The 18,233-nt window shown below is 45.1% G+C and overlaps 1 protein-coding gene across 1 annotated transcript in view; it reads right to left on the minus strand.

Annotated features, from left to right (window-relative positions):
• Positions 1-3,546: 3,546 nt before the first annotated feature.
• The window catches only part of PNPLA2 (patatin like phospholipase domain containing 2), a 48,080-nt gene continuing 33,393 nt past the window's right edge, over positions 3,547-18,233 (minus strand). Inside the window, exons 5-9 of the mRNA XM_040410443.1 lie at positions 15,511-15,571; positions 12,679-12,837; positions 12,140-12,272; positions 11,925-12,047; positions 3,547-8,290 (exon numbers count right to left, since the gene is read on the minus strand). Coding sequence (XP_040266377.1) covers positions 7,999-8,290; positions 11,925-12,047; positions 12,140-12,272; positions 12,679-12,837; positions 15,511-15,571 — 768 coding nt within the window. The 3' untranslated portion in view covers positions 3,547-7,998. The remainder of the gene's footprint in view (positions 8,291-11,924; positions 12,048-12,139; positions 12,273-12,678; positions 12,838-15,510; positions 15,572-18,233) is intronic.

Below are 18,233 nucleotides of genomic sequence, written 5' to 3' on the forward strand. Positions count from 1 at the left end.
TTTATGCAAATTAACATAAAAGAGTCATATCTTACTTGTGTGACCAGAGAAGAGTCATATTTTCGAGCTCTGACTCATCCCAGGGTAATTTGCATATGTATCAAATCGTAATTTTTACACAATAAAAGCACACAGCGCTATGGGGACTGGGTATTGCGGATGTGCTAGCGGCCATCTAGCAGCCCATGTCCTCAGCTCTATACACAAAATTCTGGTGACAGGTTCCCTTTAAATGTCCCTCTTTTTGACCTGGGGAATTAATGCTTAAATGTGCATTAATACATGTACTAATTGATCCTTACTAAACTATTTGTATGGTTTCTTCATGTATATTAGACCAGAACTTCATTATTTTGTTCAATTTGGACCTTAAAATATTTATAATCCAATGATTTATGTGCTAATATTTATATGGATATTGAAGCGCAAGAAAAATAATTGTCCCAGAGGCTCCATATGCTGTAAAAAATAAAGGAACTGATACTCACCTAACTGATCCCCAGCTGCTGCAGTTCAGACGGAGTCAGTAATTATACTTTGGGCGGAGTTAGAGGCGTGGCCTAGTATGAAAAATACTGCCATGATGCTAGCTGCACATATTGTCCCTCTTTGCAATTTTCAAAAGTTGGGAGGTATGACAAAAGCATGGTAGACAATGATATTCTGTCATCCAAATATTAGCAACAGACGGCAGACAAAACAGATGCAAAAGTAACCACTTTTTTCACATTATTCTCCCTGGGACCGCCAGGGGATATGTTTTTTATAGCAGTTTTGTTTACAAAAACCTAACAGCCAGGTGGACAGGGAACACGTGATGTGAACACAACCTTAAAGGGGTTATCTGGGAATTTGATATTGATGACCTATGCTCAGGGTAGGTCATCAATATCTGATAGGTGGGGGTCCGAACCCCCACCGATCAGCTGTTTGAAGAGAAGGTAGAGCTCTGTGAACGCTAAGGCCCCTTTCTAGGCTAGTGATGTCTTTGTACATCGGTCACGTGGCCTAGGCGTGGCTTAGTCCCATTCAAGTGAATGTGGCTGAGCTGCAATATCAAGCACAGCTTCTATATAATGTACGGCACTGTGCTTGGTGAGCTATGAAGAGGCCGATGTGTTCACCAGAGTTCCGGCGAGTGCCTCTTCCAACTGCTAATAAAGCTTGTTTCTAATAAATATGTTTGGAAGTATTTGGGGTCATCATCCTTGTGGACGTGGTGGGAGGAGAGGGTGTCAAGTGTCGAGTTTATCTTGTACACCCCCCTGCCTAGTGAAGTAAGTGACATATTTGATTCAACTGGCCTATTATGATTTTTAGCGTATGTTTTAGGGTTATAATTCTAATCATTATGTATACCACCTATGTGTATACTTTTCATGAGCTAAAAGATAAGATTGCTCTTTTTTATACCAATTGTGCCGTTTTATTCTATTCACTTGGAAAACATACTGTGGCGCCCCATATACTTGTTGTTCTTATTGTTCAAACAGCTAATCGGCAGGGGTCCCAGGAATCAGAGCCCCACCGATCTGATATTGATGACCTATCCTGTCAATAGGCCATTTACCGTATTTTTCACTTTATAAGACGCACTTTTTTCCCCCAAAGTGGGGGGAAAAAGTGACTGCGTCTTAAAGAGCGAATCTGTCGAAAATCAAGCAGGCCAGCAGTATTGCAGAGTTGCAGGAGCTTTTAATTAGCCTGCTCCTGATCCCGCCATTTAAGTGTGGGGCGGGAGGCGGCAGTTAAGCATTCATTGAGGCTGAATGCCGCCAGCCCGCACGTCCATAGTACGCAGCTGCTGCCTGGGTCCGCTCCATAGAAGAGGAAGGGGGAGGAGAGCAGTTCTTCTTCTCCACTGCACTGCCGCCTGCACGTAATGCTGATTGGTGGTGTGCGGCGGCGGGAACTGCCGCCTCCACCAATAAGCTTACCCCCTCCCTCCAGTCCGGCCATGAGCGCTGTTGCCACAGACCACCAATGGAACTGCTGTGAGATAGGAGGGAGGAAGGAGTGGTAGTGGCCTCCGTCGCCCTGTTCTATCCCCTGTCACCTAAAGTCCCTGGTAAGTGACAGCTCAGGGGCTGACCTAAAAACGGTGTGTTAAATAGGACTATAACCCCCCTCATCCAAAAAAATGCACCCATGTACTGCAGTACATGGGTGCATTCTTAAGGATGAGGGGTTTTTAGTCACATTTAATATAAACACATGTCAATTACATGACAGTCTCTGGACAGTATTAATATTAAATGTGAGTATAACCCCCCCTCATCCTTAAGAATATACTCATGTACTGCAGTAAATAGATGCATTCTTATGGATGAGGAGGGTTATAGTCATTTCTATATAAACACAGGCCAATTACATTATAGACTCTGGACAGTTCTAATATTAAATGTGACTATAACCCCCCTCATCTTTAAGAATACACCAATGTACTACAGTAAATGGGTGTATTCTAAAGGATGAGGGGGGTTATAGTCAAATAACAGTGCGTCATCCAAAGATCTCCCAAATATCCTCATAACAGTGTGTCATCCGTAGATCCCCCATAACAGTGTACACGATTATTGTTATTTTATTAAATATTTTAGCACACCTTTTGGTTCATCATATTTTTTTCCTATTTTCCTCCTCTAAAAGCAAATGACAACTCTGAGACAACGTTCTTATGCAATCATAAATCCTTTTATTTATATATATACATACATTAAAAGCAGTTCTAGTTACATTTTAACAGCTGTCAGTGCCAGCCAGAAAGAAGAAAGTGCAGTAAACGGCAAGTATATACACATATAATACACAACATGGTAATCTGAATGTCCACATAGATGCATCAGGATTCCTGGTGGTTCCTTTCCTATTGACTGTTTCCTTGAAGTAATGGGCTTAGAAAGTATGGGTGGCAGTGGTAATTGGCAAATGTAAGTACTGTAGCCTGTGTGTCCGGTCATATAAATCCTGAATACCAGGTTAAACAAAGACATATGAAAACACTTATCATTTCCTTAAAATGTTGACACCTTAACATATGTGATCTACCTGATATAGCCATGTATCCATGTATAGATGGTGCAGGTGAGCAGGCTCTACCTGATGAAGCCATGTATAGATGATGCAGGTGAGCAGGCTCTACCTGATGAAACCATGTATAGATGGTGCCAGGTGAGCAGGCTCTACCTGATGAAGCCATGTATAGATGGTGCAGGTGAGCAGGCTCTACCTGATGAAGCCATGTATAGATGATGCAGGTGAGCAGGCTCTACCTGATGAAGCCATGTATAGATGATGCAGGTGAGCAGGCTCTACCTGATGAAGCCATGTATAGGATGATGCAGGTGAGCAGGCTCTACCTGATGAAGCCATGTATAGATGGTGCCAGGTGAGCAGGCTCTACCTGATGAAGAAATGTATAGATGGTGCAGGTGACCAGGCTCTACCTGATGAAGAAATGTATAGATGGTGCAGGTGAGCAGGCTCTACCTGATGAAGCCATGTATAGATGGTGCAGGTGAGCAGGCTCTACCTGATGAAGCCATGTATAGATGGTGCCAGGTGAGCAGGCTCTACCTGATGAAGCCATGTATAGATGATCCAGGTGAGCAGGCTCTACCTGATGAAGCCATGTATAGATGGTGCCAGGTGAGCAGGCTCTACCTGATGAAGAAATGTATAGATGGTGCAGGTGAGCAGGCTCTACCTGATGAAGCCATGTATAGATGATGCAGGTGAGCAGGCTCTACCTGATGAAGCCATGTATAGATGATGCAGGTGAGCAGGCTCTACCTGATGGAGCCATGTATAGATGGTGCCAGGTGAGCAGGCTCTACATGATGAAGCCATGTATAGATGGTGCCAGGTGAGCAGGCTCTACATGATGAAGCCATGTATAGATGGTGCCAGGTGAGCAGGCTCTACATGATGAAGCCATGTATAGATGGTGCCAGGTGAGCAGGCTCTACCTGATGAAGCCATGTATAGATGGTGCCAGGTGAGCAGGCTCTACCTGATGAAGCCATGTATAGATGGTGCCAGGTGAGCAGGCTCTACCTGATGAAGCCATGTATAGATGGTGCAGGTGAGCAGGCTCTACCTGATGAAGCCATGTATAGATGGTGCAGGTGAGCAGGCTCTACCTGATGAAGCCATGTATAGATGATGCAGGTGAGCAGGCTCTACCTGATGAAGCCATGTATAGATGATGCAGGTGAGCAGGCTCTACCTGATGAAGCCATGTATAGATGGTGCCAGGTGAGCAGGCTCTACCTGATGAAGCCATGTATAGATGATGCAGGTGAGCAGGCTCTACCTGATGAAACCATGTATAGATGGTGCCAGGTGAGCAGGCTCTACCTGATGAAGCCATGTATAGATGGTGCAGGTGAGCAAGCTCTACCTGATGAAGCCATGTATAGATGATGCAGGTGAGCAGGCTCTACCTGATGAAGCCATGTATAGATGGTGCCAGGTGAGCAGGCTCTACCTGATGAAGCCATGTATAGATGGTGCAGGTGAGCAAGCTCTACCTGATGAAGCCATGTATAGATGATGCAGGTGAGCAGGCTCTACCTGATGAAGCCATGTATAGATGGTGCCAGGTGAGCAAGCTCTACCTGATGAAGCCATGTATAGATGGTGCAGGTGAGCAGGCTCTACCTGATGAAGCCATGTATAGATGGTGCAGGTGAGCAAGCTCTACCTGATGAAGCCATGTATAGATGGTGCAGGTGAGCAAGCTCTACCTGATGAAGCCATGTATAGATGGTGCAGGTGAGCAGGCTCTACCTGTTGTTCTCCAGCTGTTGGGAAACAGCTACTGGCTGTCCGGTCATGCTGGAAATTACAATCTAGGTTTTTTGGGGTTGTAGTTAAAACTAGAATAGTCACAGTCTGGTGAACATCTATTAGTCTTTGATAGCCCTTATTACTCAAACTGCTTCCAAAAATTTAAGGCTGAGCTCTGATCGGTGCCTGACAGTTTTGCTGTTCGACAGTCCTGATAAATGAGGTCATGCTGCAGGAGATGGTGGTCTAGAGAATCGCAGGGGTCATGTTTATGTTAATAAAGCTATAAATAAATCTATTGCAAAGCTGCAGTAGTTTTCATTACATAATGGGTGGAATTTATCATACAACTTTTGCCAGTTTTCGGACAAAAAAAAAAAAAAACAAAAAAAAAAAAAAAAAACTTTGTTATGCCACTCTTGCCACTTTTCTCTGACTGAAACTGGTGTATGAAAGGCCGGTCCTAATAAATTCCATCCACAAAACGTACCACGGTGCTCTTTTGATGAGGACAGGTTTTCAGCCACTGAATGTTTCAATTAACCGACAGCAAGCAGAGATCTAAATGAAGTGGGGGGGGGGGGACTTAATGGGGTTGTGCAAGAATGGGGGGAGAGGGGGGGAAGGTTCGCAAACCCCCTTCTCGACTGGACCTGTAAAGGAAAGCTTACTTACCTGCTTCCTGGCTCCCCGCTCCTTTTCCTCCAGGCCTGTGATGCTTAGCTGTAGACATCCGGTTTATCGACGCCTGCAATCACTGGCCATGGCGGTGACTAACTCCCCTTATATCATGAAAAATGGTCATATGACATAAGGGGATCCGGTCACCATCGCAGCCAGTGATTGGCCGCAGGCAATGTCAAACTGGATGTTTACAGCGAAGAAGCGCAGCAGAGCATCGCAGGCCGGGAGGAGAAGGAGCGAGGAACCAGGGCTGGGAAGCAGCTGTCATCTTCCCTTTACAGGTCCGACCACGTCCGCCTCCCATTCTTGCACAACCCCTTCAAGTACACAAATAATATTAGAAAATTGTATAACTTTTCATCATACAATGCATAGGCTTCATTTACACAGAACCTTCTCTGACCTTCAGTGACGCCATTTTCCATACCTTTTTAATGCTGTTTGACAATAAACTTCAGCAAACATCCACGCTCGGCTCAAACAATGAAGTCCTGGAAAACCTGCGCCTACTGACTACTCTGACAAGTCAGCAGGCGACAAAGAACAAACAGGCCGCGCCGCCGGTAATGCTAAAACTAGGTCTGCCGCAATGGAAATACAGCGCCACGTAAGACACACCGACAAGGAAAAATGAATATGTGGCGAAAAAGAAAAAAATCGCTGAGAAACCGCTAAATAACGCAGAGGCAGACTAAAACTTTTTGTTGTGGCAACACTTCAATCTGAGGTAGACAAAGAATATTTTGGGGAACAGCTTCCCTGAGGTGAAATAGTTTGGGCTGTCCTATTGGTGTCACCTGTTTAAAGATAAAAAACTAAAACAAAATCTATAATGTCGCTATATAGAAGGCAGCGCAGTATTAAAGGCGCACTGTACACAAGATAAAATGCTATACACAAACCAACCAATAAATTACGGTAATAGAGAAAATACTGTGTGCCCGCTCCAACTACAAGCCACGGGTTATCATTTAGGTTCTATGAATTAAGTACAAGCCACAGAGGCGTAGATCCGTGAAATAGGTGATTGGTACTGAGCTGTGGAGAGTTAGGGGACTGTCAGGCACGGGTCGGAGACAGCTACAGGATGCCATGGGCTGTCGTATGACGGCAACCCTGCCTATATGTTCTATGGGCATAGGGTCATCATAGAGTAGGGTCCCAAAAAAGGGAAGCCACTTTGTATGAGCAGCTCCTCTTTGGCAGATCCGGCACGTCCACGCATGACAAGGAGAGCCTTTTTTTTTTTTTTTTTTATGCCACAACATAAAATGTTGGGATTAGTGAAGCTGCAGCGGCACTGATCAGATCGCCGCACCCGATTCTTTTTTTAAAAAAAGGGTTTGTCCTGATGCAACATAAAACCTACACAATAAATAGTCGGACTGATTGCCACCCACATCAACCAGTCCTGGAACTGGAGATCCTACAGGCCCTGCACTAGACTATGCTACACAGGAGCAGGCAGATTTTCAGGTGCTGCAAGCCACGAGGAGCATGAACAAGCCAACCCAGAAAGGAAACCCTAGGTGTGATACCTTCAATGTTATCCTTTACATCCCTAAATGTTGAACGTGGATTTAACGTCTCAATGGTCAGTCAATAGTAATCACATACAATCCTTTCATTAAACATACACTTATCCAGGTACATCAGTGTGCTCCCCCGCCCTGCCGTCTTCGTCATTCAGGGAGCGGGACTCTCCCCATTACCATCTGCAAGAGACACCTCGGGAACATTGCATGACGGTGAATAGGTGCATGCTACTAGAACCTATTCACTCATTTTGGGATTCTACTGATCAGAGATGAAAAACGTGATTCCCCCATACTGGGTAAAATGATACAAATCAATTTATAAACTATATTAACTTGGTGAAATGCTCTGCTGACCATGACTACGTCTTGTACTCCACTCACAATGAGGTTTTCTTCTTCTATAGAGGTTCTATATAAAAACACAAAAACTGTAATTCAGTATTGACTCTGACTACATGGTTTCATACAGGGAAGGAGATCTCGGTCCAGCCAGCTTCATGGCGGTCTATACCATACTTTGTCTATATGGTAATTATGAGACAGGCCAGTACAATGTAATGACTGAACTTTTCTATTTATGTGAATATGTGAGAAGCAGTCCAATGGGTTGACACTCACGAGGTATCTGCAGAACCTGCTTTTTCTTGCATCACTTGCAGTTTTCATTCATCCACTTACAGAAGTGTAAAATATTACACTGCTACCCCCATACCTCTACTTTCCAGTAAAACTGTTACTCAATACTACATATGAGTATCTGGTGTGTCCCTCCTTATCCAGCGTGCATTAGGAAGTACAGATGTTCTAGATATGGACATTCAAGTCCCATCAAAAGTTGGCCAGACTGAAGTAGCATGTAGTTGAATGCCACAGATGACCATGGTCTAATGATTATCACTCAATATAAAAAGACCACTAGGCGATAAGGTCCTAAACCAAACCAAAAAAGTTCTATTCAGTGGTGTTCATCTACAAAGTATGGTTTTCATGAGGTCTCCGAGACATCGGGTTTGGTCACCTCCACCATCAGGAGGCTGTTAGGGTCCATGGAGATCTGGGGCTGTTGTGGTTGTTGATGGTGGTAGAGCGTGGCCTGCATGTCCACGTTAATACAGAACAGTCCAGGCATCAGTTGCCTTTGATAGTCCTCCCATTTTTGCATCATGTCCATTAAGGAGGCACTGCTCCTAATCCACCTCGGCAAAGACTCGCTGTGTGCAAAAACCAATGGGACAGGAAGGCTCTGTGATCTTCTCAGTTCCAAATGGTAGTATAGCCTGCAACAGAAGGCAGATTATAAACTTCAGAAATGTCAGTGCATGAAAACTAACTAAACGTGTTAGGCTACTTTCACACCTGCGTTAGGTGCGGATCTGTCTGGTATCTGCACAGACGGATCCGCACCTATAATGCAAACGCTGAGATCCGTTCAGAACGGATCCGTTTGCATTACCATGAAAAAAAAAAATTTTTTTTTTTTTTTGTTCATGATAATGCAAACGGATCCGTTTTGACTTTACATTGAAAGTCAATGGGGGACGGATCCGTTTGAAAATTGAGCCATATTGTGTCAACTTCAAACAGATCCGTCCACATTGACTTACATTGTAAGTCTGGACAGATCCGTTTGCCTCCGCACGGCCAGGCGGGCACCCGAACGCTGCAAGCTGCGTTCAGGTGTCCGCTTGCTGAGCGGAGGCTGAACGCCGCCAGACTGATGCATTCTGAGCGGATACACATCCACTCAGAATGCATTAGGGCTGGACGGATCCGTTCGGGGCCGCTTGTGAGACCCTTCAAACGGAACTCACAAGCGGAGCCCCGAACGCTAGTGTGAAAGTAGCCTTAATTATATCCCATTGTGAGGGATAAATTATCATATGGTAACGGACATTTTACATTAAAATGCTTGACATTGGTTGTCCCTGAAGATCATTTTAGTTGGGTAAAAGTGATAAAAAGGTCTTATCTTCTTAGAACAGAAGACTCCACATTAGAGGATGTAAATTCTATAATTACATTAAATCTTCTGTCTTTGATCCCCTATATACCATGTGAAACCTGGGGTTATGAGCTAATTACATGGCTGCAGATAAGAAGCTGACATCACTTTCTGCTCGCAATACATGGCTTAGTTGGCAGCAGTGAAAACGGCGTTTGGGTTATGGGACTGAGGATGCAGGTTTTTTTTTATCTACACCCCGTGCAGATGAGGCAATATACATTCATAATGTCATATAATGACGGTGCAATTATCTGTCTATACACCCTATTAAGGAATATGGATGACATGGGGGGGGGGGGGGCTGCCCTCCTATTACACAGACGACCGTCATCTGAATGGTCATCCTGTAATACTAAATATTACCTGTAGGGGAAATCTCTGCTTGGATGTGGATTTCTCTGGTAAAATCAGTTGTTTGTCAGGGGTGCTGGGAGTGAGATCCTCTGTGATCAGCTGAACTCCATGGTGCCTGCATTTCCAAAGTCGTCTTTATTAGGCCTCTTGCACATGGCCGTTGTGCATCCGGACAGAAACACCATGTAGTGCTTCCGTGGGGTTCCGATCTGTGCTTCCGCTCTGCATCTCCGTGATTGCGGACCCACACTGGTACACGGGCCGCAATACGGCCACGGGCACGCAACCTTCGTGTGCAAGAGCCCTTAGGGTGGATGTACATGTAGGTTTTTGTTTTGTTCCCAAAAAGTTTTTTTGTCATTTTTTTTTTTTTGAAGGCCAATAAAATTAAATGGCCTGATGCTGACCAATAGGAAATTATTAAGCATATGACAAAGTTTTTTTTTACTGCTGTTTTTTTATAACTTTTTTTTTTGTGTCCTTTGCTGTTTTGTTTTTTTTCAAATTGCAGCTCAACAAACGTGTGGAAGCGCTCTAACCTAACGAAGGCTAATCAGTCTATACGTTGTACATGTATTATCGCACTACCAGCAGTGTTTTATTACAGGGACAAATTTGATAGCTACTTGTAAAATCTCCCCATTAAAAACACTAGCATTTTAAGTAGGGATCGACCGATATTGATTTTTTAGGGCCGATACCGATAATTTGTGAACTTTCAGGCCGATAGCCGATAATTTATACCGATATTCTGGGTATTTTTATTTTTGAGAAAAAAAAAAATTTCATACACAAATCTGCTGAAAATTAATATGTTTATTGTTAACGTGTATTTTATTTTATTTTTTTTAAATCTTTTTCATTTATACTTAATATTTTTGTGGTTTTTTTTTTTTTACTAACTTTTAGCCCCCTTAGGGACTAGAACCCTTGAAGTATTCACCCTGATAGATCTCTATCAGGGTGAATAGGAGCTCACACTGTCCCTGCTGCTCTGTGCTTTGTGCACACAGCAGCAGGGAGCTGAACATGGCAACCAGGGCTTCAGGAGCGTCCTGGCTGCCATGGTAACTGATCGGAGCCCCAGGATTACACTGCTGGGGCTCCGATCCAGGGGAGAGGGGATCCTGTGGTCACTGCCACCAATGATTAATACCGGGTGGGGGGGCGCACTGCGCCACCAATGTTTTTACTATTGGGATGGGGGGCGCACTGCGCCACCAATGATTAATACTGGGGGGCTTGGGGGGGGGGGGGGGGGCGCACTGCGCCACCAATGAAGATAAGTCTCTCATTCATATACAGGAGGTGGGAGCTGGCTGCAGAATCACATAGCCGGCTCCCGACCTCTATGAGCGGTAGCTGCGATCCGCGGCACCTAAAAGGTTAACTACCGCGGACCGTAGCTACCGTTCATAGAGGTCGCAGCGGCCACAGCCCCTCCCCTCCTCTTGTCTTCTCTCCTGTCATTGGCGGCAGCAGCAGCAGCACAGGGGGAGGAGACACTGCTTCCTTCTCCCCTGTGCTGCTGAGGGAACACAGAGAGCTCTGAGAGCAGCGCGATCTGTGTTCCCAATACGTTATCGGAATATCGGCAAAATAGATGCCGATACCGATAACTGTCAAAATCCTCAATATCGGCCGATAATATCGGTAAAACCGATAATCGGTCGATCCCTAATTTTAAGTGTACTTTAAAGAGAATCTGTCAGCTCCGAAACACCCTCCAAACTAGAGTCAGCGGTGTATAGCATAAGTGGTGCCGAGTACGGTTCTGTCATTTTTATCTTCAGACGCCGGGCTCCCACAAACCGGCAGTAAAATGTATTGTTAGGACTCCTGCGCTCATGCACATAATGGAGAGGACTCAAGGAGGAGTCCTCTCAATGCATTTTACTGCTGGTTTGTGGGAGCACAATGTCGGAATGAAGACAAAAATGACATCATTGGACTCGGCATCATTTGCACTACGCACCGCTTACTCTAGTCTGGGTGTTCTGGAGCCGACAGATTCTCTTTAATAAAAAGTGAAATCCCAAAATGAAATTTTTTATTTGATTCCGGTACTGTTCATTGGTGACATGTCCCCTGTGCCTCAGTGGCTTAGCATTGTCATAGGGACATTAGATATTACAGTCATAGATCAGTCTCCCCTAACAGTGAACTATCAAAGCACAAAGAGGTGGAAGGGCTTCCATTGGGGGCTTAGGCACAGAAGGTCTTCTCACACATGATGCATTCTTAAAGAGGTTAACCCATGAAAAATAACATGTGACCACTGCTCCAGTTCTATGGTAATGTCGGAGATTTATAGACCGCGAATGGAGCATATACCGTACACTACCACTCCATTCACATAGTGGACTTCTGTCACGTGATCAGTGGGGGGGTCCAGCAGTCAGACCCCCAGAGATCACATATCCATCACCTATCCTGCTGTTTGTGGATCAGTCCCTTACACCACAAATCCAGGAGCTGTAATATGCAAATAGTGTGAATCCTACTGCGACTTCAGTATTAGATTATCGAATAGAAAATACATGAATGTGTACCTGGCCGATATGTGGCTCCCCAGCTTCTTCTTCATGTTCCTGAAGACATAGTGGCACACTTTCCGAGTCTGATCCTTTATCCATCTGATATCCTCTGGGACATCAGGAAGCCATTCCAAAATCCTGCAATATGGAGAAGGACACAATAGTTGGAAAGGTTTACACCAACATTTACATAGCGATGCCAGATTTAACCCTCGGTCCATTTTTCATACCTGACGGTGAAGGACACTGCAGACTCCAGAGGTAAAGTATATGGCAGCATTAAGGCTGAGGCCAGACGTACAGGCAGCAGGTTGGATATGGATAGGTACATGCTACGCTTCTCAGTACAAGCCTCCAGAAGAGCTGGTGTGGGGAGAAAGCAAAGAGACATTTGAGTGGTCTGGTCTAATAAGGAATGTGTAGTGTGAGGAGGGAAGCAATATGGCGGTCTAGACCATTGATGATTTCCCATCTTCTTAGTATGCTTGTGATGAGGTATGGTGCACGTCCTCCATTTCTGGAAAGGTACCTTTACAAGGGACGATACAGAAGCAGATTGTCGGAAGGCAGTGTTCCTTCCCAACAATGGCTTGCTTGCTGGTGAAGGAGACCTCTGCGTTTACATGCAGCGATCTCCTCCACATACCATCGCTCGTCCCCATACTGACTAACTGCTTGCCGGCGGCAGATACTGTTTACAAGGCACGATCTGCTGTGGGCGAACGATTCTCAGTATCCTCGGCCCGTGTAAAGGGCCCTTAAGTCTTACCTTGGTTCAGTCTCGGGGGAAGATGCTCAAACACTTGTACGGCCTCCTCATCTGCAGCAAGCTCTGCCACCTGCTCCTCCCTTTCATTGCTCTCTTCCTCCTGATTGACAGGGGGTGGCAGCGCCAGGAATCTCATAGGCCGCGGCTGGTTCAGTAGCCCTATGGTAAGACGGAGGGGGATTTAAATAAAACGTCTAGGTTTGATATAACTTTAGTACAAGTCAGCTCATGAACTACTACCACAGGCTGTCCAAAACCTTTCCCTCTAAGGGAATGTGAATCTCACACTGCATAATCCGACACACAGGGCTGTTCAGTTCCTGCAGTCTGTTGCATCATATACAGTCAGGTCCATAAATATTGGGACATCGACACAATTATAACATTTTTGGCTCTATACACCACCACAATGGATTTGAAATGAAACAAACAAGATGTGCTTTAACTGCAGACTGTCAGCTATAATTTGAGGGTATTTACATCCAAATCAGGTGAACGGTGTAGGAATTACAACAGTTTGCATATGTGCCTCCCACTTGTTAAGGAACCAAAAGTAATGGGACAGAATAATAATCATAAATCAAACTTTCACTTTTTAAGACTTGGTTGCAAATCTTTTGCAGTCAATTACAGCCTGAAGTCTGGAACGCATAGACATCATCAGACCCTGGGTTTCATCCCTGGTGATGCTCTGCCAGGCCTCTACTGCGACTGTCTTCAGTTCCTGCTTGTTCTTGGGGCATTTTCCCTTCAGTTTTGTCTTCAGCAAGTGAAATGCATGCTCAATCGGATTCAGGTCAGGTGATTGACTTGGCCATTGCATAACATTCCACTTCTTTCCCTTAAACTCTTTGGTTGCTTTTGCAGTATGCTTTGGGTCATTGTCCATCTGCACTGTGAAGCGCCGTCCAATGAGTTCTGCAGCATTTGGCTGAATATGAGCAGATAATATTGCCCGAAACACTTCAGAATTCATCCTGCTGCTTTTGTCAGCAGTCACATCATCAATAAATACAAAAGAACCAGTTCCATTGGCAGTCATACATGCCCACGCCATGACACTACCACCACCATGCTTCACTGATGAGGTGGTATGCTTAGGATCATGAGCAGTTCCTTTCCTTCTCCATACTCTTCTCTTCCCATCACTCTGGTACAAGTTGATCTTGGTCTCATCTGTCCATAGGATGTTGTTCCAGAACTGTGAAGGCTTTTTTAGATGTCGTTTGGCAAACTCTAATCTGGCCTTCCTGTTTTTGAGGCTCACCAATGGTTTACATCTTGTGGTGAACCCTCTATATTCACTCTGGTGAAGTCTTCTCTTGACCAGGTGAAGAATTCTTCGGTCACCAACCACAGTTGTTTTCCATGGTCTTCCGGGTCTTTTGGTGTTGCTGAGCTCACCGGTGCGTTCCTTCTTTTTAAAGAATGTTCCAAACAGTTGTTTTGGCCTCGCCTAATGTTTTTGCTATCTCTCTGATGGGTTTGTTTTGTTTTTTCAGCCTAATGATGCCTTGCTTCACGGATAGTGAACAGCTCTTTGGATCTCATCTTGAGAGTTGACAGCAACAGATTCCAAATGCAAATAGCACACTTGAAATGAACTCTGGACCTTTTATCTGCTCATTGTAATTGGGATAATGAGGGAATAACACATACCTGGCCATGGAACAGCTGAGAAGACAATTGTCCCATTACTTTTGGTCCCTTAACAAGTGGGAGGCAAATATGCAAACTGTTGTAATTCCTACACCGTTCACCTGATTTGGATGTAAATACCCTCAAATTAAAGCTGACAGTCTGCAGGTAAAGCACATCTTGTTCGTTTCATTTCAAATCCATTGTGGTGGTGTATAGAGCCAAAAATGTTACAATGTGTCGATGTCCCAATATGTATGGACCTGACTGTGTATATATATATATATATATATATATATATAACACATGTGTGGGTTCACCTGCAATGATCTTTAAATTTGGTGGTCTGTAATACAATCTGCCATCTTATATTTCTCTGAAGATTAGAGCTAAAATAATTTTGCATACAGATAAATCAAATGATCTCCTGGCTCTTCAGGAGGTACATAAAATAAAATCCACAAGAGGGCGCTAAAGCACATGTATAGCAATCAAAACCCAGCTCTAGGCTGCAGACATGTGCCATCCGTATCAAAAACTGCGGCCCTCCAGCTGTTGTAAAACTACAACTCCCACAATGCACTGCTGTAGGCCGATACCTGTAGGCTGTTCGGGCATGCGGGGAGTTGTAGTTTTGCAACAGCTGGAGGGCCGCGGTTTGAGGATGCCTGCTCCAGACTGTAAGTACCCTGAGATCCTGACTATCAAGGCTGCAGGGTCCACAGTGACAGCATAACTGTCCTGCAGGGGCGGATTGGCCATAGATGCCCAGGGGGCCGATGCCCAGGGCGCCGTCTGGGCCCTCCTCACAGCCGGCCAGTGGAAGTTTTTGGGGATATATTTTGTGCTGCTGGCGGCAGTATTGTGTGATGGACTGTGGTATTTGCCTCTGTTGTGGTGCTATAATGTGCCACAATATATTTTGGACCCAACAACAAAACGGGGCCACTTTTAGTATTTTCTAAGTTCCCAGTCCGGCCCTGTTGTCCTGTACCTGACTGCATATACTGCCGTTCTGTTAGCAGTGCTGAGAATAGGGAGATAAAGTAATCACATCTATTTTACAATTTGAGAAAGGAAAGTACTGCTATAATGTACTGCATGATAATTTATACTATCGGTACAGACGGATGGACTGATGGATATTTCAAAAAACATGGCCGCTGATGTCACTGTAACCCTTTTTATACATACCGTTCTTCTTTAAGAAACGTAGGGCGTCCTTGTATCCCTGCTTGCACATCTCTTTCAAAACCTACAGAAGTAAAGAGGTTAATATAGAAGAACCCTGACCCTGTGTACATATTCCTGTATATTATATCCTCATAATCAACTATGAACAAACATTCATTTGATTTGTGAGGCCTGTGAGGCTCTTCTCCCGTGGTTTGCAGCCCCTCCACCAGTCGCTGTGTGACCAGGGCCGCACCAACCCTAACCCCTGCTGGCTATAGACTAGATAATATAGGACAGGCTATACCTGTCAGTTTTAACAAAGCATTCGTGCTTTCTTCTAACCCTTCTTTACCTTTAACTGTTTACTTGCCAAATGCAACCGGATTAAAGGTAAATTCCAGTTTCGCAGTAAACAATCAGGACTATGAAGGCGCTGAGGACACCATGAGACAAGCCTGGGCGGCCAGCTACATGACAAGTGTACAAAAGACAGTTTGCAGTCAATGTTATCTCTGTGTGGCTGTCAATCCGTGAGAAGAGGTTAAAGCGCTGAATAAAGTGTGTAACTATAGAGCCCCAAGCCGGAAGTGCAACATAGGAAGACGGGTAAAGCTCCTTTATTGCTCCACCGTGCAGTGACTGCCTTACTGAGTAAGATAGGGTCAATTTCTGATTTGCAGGGGTCCGACACCCATCACCCACACCAATCAGCTGTTTCAGGGCAGCCCTGGCACCAGAACTACACAGCTACATCCATTGTGTACTGCAGAGCTGCAGCCATTCACTTCAATGAGAGATGGGCTGCAGCAACCAGCTCAGTCCATTACACGACGGACGGCGTCTGAGCTACCCCAAAACAGCTGGCTGAGGTCAATCAGATATTGGTAGCCTATCCTGAGGATAGGCCGTCAATAGTAAATTACTGGACAACCCATTTAAGACTAGTTTCACGATCAGGCCGCCCTTTCCAGCAGGGAATTCCGGGAATTGGCCGGACACAAACTGCAGCGGTTTCTGTCCAGCCATTTCTTGGTATTTTCTACACCATTATAGTTAATGGGGCTGGCAGGCCTTGCGGTTGCATCTGGCAGAACTCCGGCAAGCTGTTCTCTGCCGGAATTGGTGCCGCAGATATGAAAGTAGCCTAAGACAGCATGTAATAAAGGGAACTGCCTGTGTCTTCTGACCCATCAATGAGGTGTGCATTTACTGGCCATGTCAATAACCCCCTAGACTGCAATGGTTCTGAAAACGTATGTTCCACGGTTGTTTTCCGCTTTCATGTGAATGCACCGTAAAACCACACAGGTCTGAGAATAAGGTTTTGTCAACAGACAGGTGTGGATTCAGCTCACACTGCTGCGCTTTACTGCCGCCTAGTGGTAGAAAAGGAGTACATTGATTTCTTCCAGAACTTCTCCATTCTCCAATACAGTGGGGCAGATTTTGCAATCCTGTTCTGTTTCAGGTTCACGCTAAGGCACTATGTAATTAGAATTATGTTGCAGTTGCATCTTTAATTTATTTTTATATATAATAGGTGACAAGTAGGTCATACTTTTCAATGCAGTCAAGCAAGTTCTCGGTCAAAACTGCATCCAGAACAATAATGTTCATCCTGAAGCCCCTCACCATGTATTTTTGCATGTTTCAGGGGGATGGTAGCAGCGTCCAGTGGTAGCAGCCCCTGAACCAGTATGTAATGATAGAACAGTGTGCTAGATTTCCCAAAACGGCGACACCGATTGTGAAACCAGGCTGCACCTAGAAAAATGTCTGTGGACATTGCTGCCAAATATTCACTGACAAATAAATAGCGGTTTATGTTCCACCTTTTTCAATTAACTTTCATTGACCAAAGGAACGTTGTGAAGGAAATAGTAAAACTACATATTTATTGAAACTTGATTAAAATGTGAACAGGAGGGAAAACCTAATATAAGACCTCCCAATTGACAAACATATATCCGACAGATAACACGGCACCAGCTGGTCTAATGCGGATGCGCAAGACCCAGCCTGCCCTGTCGCTCAGGTGTGAACACGAGTCAATTTGGGAAACCACGTACGTGGAAACAACTACAAACGTGTGTTGGTCCACGAATACATCCCACAGCAGTATGACACTGGGCAGTAATAAAGCACTCCTGTACATACAGGGCGGGTGTATTGGTGGGTGCCAATGCTCAATTATCCGGCCGTGCCACTAAATTACTTACCCTAGAAATATTTAGCCCCTTGATAAAGATCTGCCAATGCTAAGCAGTTGCGACCTGTTAATCAACGCAGATGCCCACTGTGACGTGTGGTGCAGGTGCTGTCATCCACTGCCGCATGAGCACGAATCAAAGGAGGCATTTACTCGGCAGCCCTATGACACTTGCGATGCCTGGATGTGAGCACACTGTTTGATAGACATCTGCCGGCTGAAGATACAGACCACTACTGCGGTGTGAACACGAATCATACAGACTACACCTGGCCCCACTAACAGCTCTACGCGTTTCGCCATTTTGGGCTCATCAGGAGCAGATTAGATGTGGGGATGGACAAACAAGAAAGCCACCAGCCCCCGTCCAGAGGCAGAGGCAACAGCGTTAGAATGGCCGTACGCGGCCGCAAGAACATGCAGCTGATAAAGAGGAGGCCCTTCCCCTTAGCCGGATCGGGCCACTGGAATGGCCAATGGAGGAGCAAGGGGCGCGGCTAAGCCGCAGTTGAACCCCGCCCATCCCGCCCGC

This window comes from Bufo bufo, chromosome 10 (genome assembly GCF_905171765.1).
Source record: "Bufo bufo chromosome 10, aBufBuf1.1, whole genome shotgun sequence".
Lineage (NCBI taxonomy): Eukaryota > Metazoa > Chordata > Amphibia > Anura > Bufonidae > Bufo > Bufo bufo.